The sequence below is a fragment of the Lytechinus pictus genome, chromosome 6 (assembly GCF_037042905.1).
Source record: "Lytechinus pictus isolate F3 Inbred chromosome 6, Lp3.0, whole genome shotgun sequence".
NCBI classification, from domain to species: Eukaryota; Metazoa; Echinodermata; class Echinoidea; order Temnopleuroida; family Toxopneustidae; genus Lytechinus; species Lytechinus pictus.
The window spans coordinates 15626160-15634864 of record NC_087250.1 but is presented as its reverse complement, the minus strand read 5'-3'; the positions used below and the strand labels follow the sequence as shown (position 1 = coordinate 15634864).

Below are 8705 nucleotides of genomic sequence, written 5' to 3'. Positions count from 1 at the left end.
CGCGAGCAAATGGGAGGCTGAATGTCAAACATTCGTACCGTTGCACAAAAGACGTACCATCCAAAATGTACCGTCCAAAATGTACCATTGCACGGCTTTAGGAGGTGACGTCACGATACGATTTAATTCATTGCGCTCAGTAAAAATGAACAATACGCGTATAAGCCTGCTTGCTAAATGCGCAAGGCTGCCCAAGGTCATGTGCGCTTGTGGGATTTTGCTTTCTGCTTTCGGTATTTTTGCTCCCTTTTCATAGATTACTATATTTTCGGTAAATTCATAGATTCATATTTTCGGTAAATTCCGAGGCGTTGTACAACACAAATAGCGAATATTCTTATTCGTGCAATGGTGCGAGATTTCGCATTCGGTGAAAGAAAGAAACGCTCTATTCAACTCGGCTAACGCCTCGTTGAATAGAGCATCTTTCTTTCACCTCATGCGAAATCTCGCACCATCGCACTCATGCCTATTCGCTATTTGTATAATATCCTGTCTATACTGAACAACATTTAGTTCAGTATTTCTTCTTAACACCTTGTACGTGACTTGCCACCCCCAAAACAAAAAATAAATATTCTAAGACTCAAATGTCAAAGGCCAAAATAGTATTTTGGTTTACAAAATGTAGAAATAAGAAAATTAATTATTTGAAAGGGTTATTGGGCTTCTTCCTACCATCAAAATTTAAAGTTTTAGAATAAAATAAAAGATGAAATTTAAGAGTTTCTTGGACACATTTTTTTTCAGACTGCGTGGAAGTTTCACTGAGATTGCAATGTGTGCACAAGCAAGGTACGAGTAATCTATAATAATAATAATAATGTTTTCTTTACCCAGGGTAGCCACTTCAGTTAGGAAACTGCTCTACAAGCGGGCCCTGCATAACATAATAATGTTATTATTACCCTTCTCCAGTCTAAATGCCGAGCGCCAAGCAAGAAGGCAGAAGGTCCCATTTTTATAAGCCTTTGGTATGACTCGGCCAGGGATCGAACCCACGACCTCCCGTTCATGAGGCGGACGCTCTACCACTGAGCCAACATGATCTATGTGAAACTTAAAAGTCCAGAAAAAAGGTGGTTTCAGAGAAACTCTTGTCTGCCATTTAACACAACAACTCTATTTGGACAGCATTAACAAGCATTACTCTTTCATATAAGCACATGTTCAAATTCTTACTTAATTTTTTGCATATTTCCGGAGAACATTCCTTGGCGATTTATTTGTGGTTTTATGGGTGACATGTCACACATCCTGAAACCTAAATTTTTGTTCATGATATCGTCAGAAGTGATAAAACAAGCGGTCAATTATTCTTTGTTTTTTTCACTGAAGCTTTAAATTAACAATATTTTGTGCATCATATTGTGCAGCACGACATTGTTTACTGAAAGGATATTGAAGCTGAGGTCAAGTACAGCAGACTGCAGGATAAATAATTTATAATGCTTCTAATGCATTTACATAATACCATTGACAACAGAATATTTAAGGAGCGGTTACATCTTGCACAGTAATGGTGAATGAATGGTAAATTGACTACTTGCCGTAAGGTCTCTTTCCTCATGGTCCAATACTGAGTATGTCACAACAATGGACCCAGCCCTCTAAAATGACCCATTTAACCAAGCAAACGTACCATAAAGTGGAAATTAGATAGACTGGGGCATTAGACTCAGTAGCAATTAGACTTGGGTTGATATCAGACTAACTGGAGTGTAGACCGAACAGCAAATAGACTACATTGATAGTAGACCAAGGACCTGTCTTACAAAGAGTTACGATTGATCAAATCGATTGTAACTCTATGGAAATCCATCATTGTCATAATTTTTTCTATAGGAAATTTGCACAATGTCCTTTGTAAACTAAGAGCACAGTGAATTTTCAAGAAAATGAATGCATGAATATACATTATAGTTAGAAAATATTTGAACAAACATGAATATTATATGTTGACGTTGCTGGCCGTCCATAGTTGCAAGTGATCAGATCAATCGTAACTCTTTGTAAGGTGGGGCCCAAAAGAGTTAAGCCCTTCTAGTATTAAGACTATCTGAGAAATAGATCAACTGCATGTAAAGCAATAGACCAGTTCGTAGTTAATTCATGGACAACTTTGTGAAATACCAGTCGTTCGTGGACGCATCGTTGTTTTTTGTGGATGTAAATGAAAACCACAATTCAAAAGAATATATGAATAATCAAGACATCAAAGTTGGTGCTTATCTCATTAGATTTTAAACCACCATGTCACTTTAGTACAAATGACCTTCCTCTGATCATGCGTAGAATCTTTTGATCATGCGCAGAAAGGAACTACGAACTGGCTTATTAAGACTATCTGAGAAATAGATCAACTGCATGTAAAGCAATTGAATATAAACCCAATAGCAGGTCTGCCAACATTTGAAAATGTCGCGTGGCGCGAATTTTTCCGCTCGATGTCAGATGCGTCTCCCTCACTTCTTTTTACTTTAAGACATGTTTAGCATTCTTATAGTTAAACATTGAGAAATTACAAGGGTTGAAAAACGATATTACTCTTACACCCATACACACATCCATACAGTATACCCCATCACACAAGTAAATATATGGAAAAATGGAGTGCTCCTCTTTTTGGTTGATAAAAAAAATCTAAAAAAACGGGGTAACTCCTGGAAAAAAATGAGTAGTTGGCAGGCCTGGGGCCCGTTGCAGAAAGAGTTGCATTTAAACGCAAGTTGAAAAATCGATCGCAAGTCCCAAATTCGTGCTGTTGATTGGTTGAAAATTAAGTTGCACATGATTTTTAGAGTTGCGATTGATTGCAACTCTTTCTGCAACGGGCCCCTGCAATAGATCACTGAAGAGCCTGGTGCATTTCCTTTCTCAGTGGTATAGAAATCTTCTGAAGATGGAACTGACCAACTCGTGAAGGCTCACAGCGTATTATTTTCATCCAAATGCGAAAGCTTCCGATAATGTTCTTTATTGCTGAAGCACAAATCCTGTTGGGTTAATGTATTCTCTGATGAAACGAAGCCATTGCAAAGATGCGTTCACACGAATGGAAAAAAAGAAGAACACAAATATATTGTAGAATTCTAATCGCTTGCAGTGCACAGATACATGGTTATAATCATTCCTTCCTCTGCTAAGATCTTTTTGAGTTTTTATATGGCATAATGTTTGTTACCAGAACGATTGGAGAATCAGACCATTTATTTCTGATACGTCTGAACACAGCTCGCCACCCTTGCAGGAATAAATCGTCTTGTACAACATATATTCATGGTGAATCCAAATCCTCATTGGTATCCTGCTATGTGTTCATACATGTCATACATGTTTCACTCATTACTGTAATGAATGGAGGGTCGTTGTATTCACTTTCAATCAGTCTGAACACAGCGCTGCATCACGGGAGTTGTATTAACATAACAGAGCGTGCAGTGGAATGTCTTCACAGTATCTCCACCTCGCAACCCTCTCGCAGTCCTCCTGCTGTCCACATAGAATAAAAACACTGACGTTTGCAGTTCGATTATAGTTCCCAGCGTTAACACAGCCAGCGTTTCTCAATGGAATATACACATAAATTACCACAAGTCTTAAATGTTGTCTGGGGAGTGTTTACACGGTACTGTTTGCATAATATCCAAGGTGCGTCTCCATTGAAATCAGAGTGACACCATGTGACGATAGGGGCCCTGGTATCGCAGGTACTATACACAAAAGACACAGAACAAAAAATAATTATAATTGTACATTTATATTACACAATTTCTCTATCTGTACATGTATATAATGGGGGCATCATGGTCTAGTGGTTAAGACTCGCGTTTTTCAATCTAAGGGACGTGGGTTCGATTTCCAACCATGGCATGTTTTCCTTCGGCAAGAAATTTACCCACACTGTGCTGCACTCAACCCAGATGAGGTAAATGGGTACCGGCAGGAAGTAATTCGTCAAAAAGCTGTGAGCACCGGAATCGGGAGACTAGCTATATTCAGCCGAGGCAACATAGGAGGGCCTTGAGCACCTAACAAGGTGGATACATGCACCTACTCAACTGTGCATTGCAATAATGTAATCATTATTAGCCTGGCGATAGCCGTGCGGCCAACATGCCCTCTGGCATTCAAGGAATGTCTTCCTACCGGGTATACCCGTTTACCTCACCTGGGTTGAGAGCAACACAATGTGGGTAAATTTCTTGCTGAAGGAACACACGCCATGGCTGGGAATTGAACTCACGTTCCCTCAGATTGAAAGACAAGAGTCATAAGCACTAGACCACGACGCCCCCAAAATTATAGAAGGTGCGAATGACCAAATATTAAAATAGCTAAAATTGCAAAGCACCTATACTTTTGTGCAAAGTACAAAAAAAGCTGAAAATTATAAATATGGGAGGGGGCAATTCTCTACACTAACAGGATAATAGAAGAGGAAATCTTGCTCACCTGTATAATGAAAGACGGCCCGCCTGCTACCGCCTCTGGCGGTATCTGCGAGAGAGGGCTATTCTCTATACTAATAGAATAGAAGAGGAAATCATGCTCACCTGAATAACGAGAGACAACCCGCATGCTACCCCCTCTGGCGGTATCTGCAAGGGCAATTCTCTATACTTAATAGCAGATTAGAAGAGGAAATCTTGCTCACCTGTATAACGAGAGACAACCCGCATGCTACCCCCTCTGGTGGTATCTGCGAGGGCAATTCTCTATACTTAATAGCAGATTAGAAGAGGAAATCTTGCTCACCTGTACAACGAGAGACAACCCGCATGCTACCCCCTCTGGCGGTATCTGCGAGGCCAATTCTCTATACTTAATAGCAGATTAGAAGAGGAAATCTTGCTCACCTGTATAACGAGAGACGGCCCACCTGCTATCAACTCTGGCGGTATCTGCGAGAGAGGGTAATTCTCTATACTAGTTAGAGAATAGAAGGGAAATCTCGCTCACCTGTATAACGAGAGACGGCCCGCCTGCTACCACCTCTGGCGGTATCTGTGAGAGAGGGCAATTCTCTATACTCATTATCTGTAGTGATGAACATAACGCCAGCTCAAATGGGAGATGATTAAGATTGTGATTGTCATTAATGTAGAGTTGTTGAAGTTGTTCCAGCGAGCCTGAAATATAACAAAGAGAAGTAAAAGATCAGATGACATCAATCTTCACTGCAGAAAATCATTTTGAACTTGATGCATTAAGAAGCAGATATGCAAATTAATTCCAGATGCAAGCAGCTTTTCATCACCAATCATCACATTACATCACAGACAAATAATGGGGATTGCGGAAAAGCCTCTATGAGAAGACGCATAGCACCCTTATACAGCAGTAATACGGCTAAAAGTACCAAAGACTTAGTATCTTGTAAATACATTGTAACAATTGTAATTGAGGATGGATATTTTCAATAAATCCTTCAATCGATCAAGTTCCCTTAGCTAATGAGTTGTAAATTCACATTCCATACCAGTATAGATTAAGTTCATCTTGAGTTACCTACATGTAAACCATTGCTAATGGAATCTAGGAAGAAAATATTTGCAAATTTACCCTAATTCGCAAATTTACCCTAAAAATCATACATCAGTTTTTACTGTAGAGAATCAACTTGACTTCTTGTTTCAAAGTGTAGACCAGCAATTGAGTAAAAATTTGTGATTCATTGCAAAAATTATGATTGATTTTGGAAGCCAAAATTGACTTGCAATTGATTTGAATTTTCTTGAAATGCTCCGTGAGAGGGCACCACCACTGTTTGCAAATTTGACTCACCTATTTCCTCAGGTAATGACGACAAATTGTTTTCGCCAGCCTTCAAGTAGATCAGATTTGTGAGTCGCCTAGGGAAGAGTGAAAATAAATAGACAAATTTATTGATGAATTTGAACCATGCTGCCATCAGGTAATCCTTGAAGGTTTGCAAAGTGTGTGATGGGGTATGGCTACATTATTTTTCTAATAAGATTGTTATATCACACGTGTCTCAATGAAAGGGGGTGTGTTACAATGGAAATGGTGGGACTCAATAAAAGAGGGCGTGTCTCAATTCAAAGAGGGTGTGACTCAATTCAAAGGGAGTGTGTGTCTCAACGGAAGGGGTGTGTGCCAATGAAAGGGGGTGTGTCTCAATTCAGAGTGTGCATCTCAATGGAAGGGGTGTGAGCCAATTCAAAGGGGTTGTCTCAATTGAAAGGGAGTGTGTGTCTCAATGGAAGGAGTGTGTGTCTCAATGGAAGGGGTGTGTGCCAATGAAAGGGGTGTGTCTAAATTCAAAGGGGGTGTGTCTCAATTCAAAGGGAGTGTGTGTCTCAATGGAAGGGGTGTGTGCCAATTCAAAGGGGGTGTGCCTCAATTCAAAGGGAGTGTGTGTCTCAATGGAAGGGGTGTGTGCCAATTCAAAGGGGGTGTGTGGCTCAATTGAAAGGGAGTGTGTCTCAATGGAAGGAGTGTCTCAATGGAAGGGGGGTGTGCCAATGAAAGGGGTGTCTAAATTCAAAGGGGTGTGTCTAAATTCAAAGGGGGTGTGTTTCTCAATGGAAGCGGTGTGTGCCAATGAAAGGGGTGTGTCTAAATTCAAATGGGGTGTGTCGCAATTCAAAGGGCGTGTTTGCCAACCAAAGGGGGTGGGTGGATCTCACTCACACTCGCAGCAATCACCCTCACTGTAATATCTTTGAACAACTCCCTTACCCTATGGATCTTGGGAGTTGCGTAAGTTGATTCGTCTGCACAGATAGTTTCTGAAGCTCTTTCAGGTAAGCTGAGAAAAGAACACAGATACCATTTTACTTGTTTGGCTCGAGAAAAAATAATCCTGCTGAATCCTTGTTGTATAGATAAATTAGAATAATGATAAAAACAGAAACAGTTCTTGTATAGCGCATATCACATTATGATTCTAATGTCTCTATGCACCTCTATAGATCTTGGATATTATTACCCCAGCTATAGCTTGGCGGCCATAATTACTTACAGCGCATTTCAAGTTAATTCCAACCCTCATGCTCCACTCATAGAATATCATCAGTGCAAATTTTGTATACAATAACAGAATTGTACTATTTATAAGAACATTTTGGACCTAGCTTGTGATGAAATAAAACATCATAAGAATCCCTGTCACCAGACAGACAGACAAAATTAAAAACATACTCTTCTAGCAATATTAATATGTTTTATCCTGAATTTCAATCACTAAATATGCTTAAAAATACACTTTGCAGAAACTCACATTCATTTAATTTTTTTTATTCCTGAATAAGCTAAATTCATGGAAATTGAAATTAAAATAAATTCTGGAATATAGAAAATGCTGGATTTTCCATGACAACAGTTAAGTAATCTAAGAGAAGAGGCCTACCATATATATCAGAAACTTTGTGAAACACCTCCCCACCCCCCCCCCCCAGGTGCGAGTGACAGCCCCCTTGAGAAAACAAATTAGGACTCACCTATTTCAGAGGGCAAAGCTTCTAATTTGTTCTCCTCAAGATCTAATTCTCTCAATCTACTCAGGTTCCCAATCCTGCTTGGAAGTCTCTGCAAAAATTTAGAAATTAATATCATCAACTGTGTTTTGAGATTTTATACACTACTGATTTATTAGAATATATCAATATAGGATATGGATAAATTTCATGTTTGAATATAATTATGAACATTTCAGTCAGTGTGATTCATCTTCCATATCTTATTTGTTTTTCCTCTTCCACATTTACTTCATTCTCTTCTCCCCCTCCCCCTTCTCTTCTCCCCTCCTCCTCTTTTGCTTCTCCCCTCCTAATTTTCTTCTCCCTCTCCTCCTCCTCTTCCCTCCCTCCTTTTCTTCTCCCCATCCTCTTTCTCTTCTCTCCCTCCTCCTTCTCTTCTCTCCCTCCTCCTTTTCTTCTCACACTCCTCTTTCTCATCTCCCCCCCTCCTTCTCTTTTCCCCCTTTTCTTTTTCCCCTTCTCCTTCTCTCCCCCTCCTCTTTTTCTTCTCCCCCTCCTCCATCTTTTCTTCACCTCCTCGTTCTTTTCTCCCCTCCTTCTCTTCTCCCCCTCCTCTTCTTCTCCCCTCCTCCCCCCCCCCCTCCTCCTTCTCTTCTCCCCTCCTTTTTCCTCTACCCCTCCTTTTTCCTCTACCCCTCCTCTTTTTCCTCTTCTTCTTCTTCTCTCCCAGCTCCTTTTCTTCCCCCCTCCTTCTTTCCTTCACCCCTCCTCTTCTCCCCCTCCTATCCTTCTTTTCTCCACCTCCTCCTTCTCTTCTCCCCCTCCTTCTTTCCTTCTCCCCTCCTTTCCTTCTCCTTCTCCCCTCCTCCTTTCTTTTCTCCACCTCCTTTTCTTCTCCCACTCCTATTCTTCTCCCCCTCCTCCTCTTCTCCACCTCCTTTTGTTCAATATCTTAGACCTTATTCTGTATCTCTACAAGTGGAATAGTTTCTGATAACTCACCCTGAGAAGATTATTACTAAGGATAAGAACCTCTACTGATGTTAGGTGTTCAATATCTTTGACCTTATTCTGTATCTCTATAAGTAGAATAGTTATTAATAACTCACCCAGTCCTTCACATTTATAATTTTGTGGAGCTCAATAAATCACCCTCCTTATTTTTTTGAGCTCAACTGAGCTCCTCAGAATTGCTCTCCTTGAGGAGCTCAAATCAATTCAATACAATACATGTATGATAAATTGTAGATTTTTCTTAAC

The 8705-nt window shown here is 40.2% G+C and overlaps 1 protein-coding gene across 3 annotated transcripts in view; it reads right to left on the bottom strand.

Moving 5' to 3' along the window:
- Positions 1-1097: 1097 nt before the first annotated feature.
- The window catches only part of LOC129263724 (leucine-rich repeat protein SHOC-2-like), a 30077-nt gene continuing 22469 nt past the window's right edge, over positions 1098-8705 (bottom strand). For 2 of the 3 annotated variants that reach the window (XM_054901632.2, XM_064101039.1), the window contains exons 12-16: positions 7467-7554; positions 6706-6775; positions 5788-5855; positions 4963-5132; positions 2804-3713 (exon numbers count right to left, since the gene is read on the bottom strand). In XM_054901632.2, coding sequence (XP_054757607.2) covers positions 3669-3713; positions 4963-5132; positions 5788-5855; positions 6706-6775; positions 7467-7554 — 441 coding nt within the window. In that variant the 3' untranslated portion in view covers positions 2804-3668. Of the gene's footprint in view, positions 3714-4962; positions 5133-5787; positions 5856-6705; positions 6776-7466; positions 7555-8705 lie in introns of all 3 variants that reach the window. The other variant, XM_054901631.2, reaches the window with a different exon arrangement.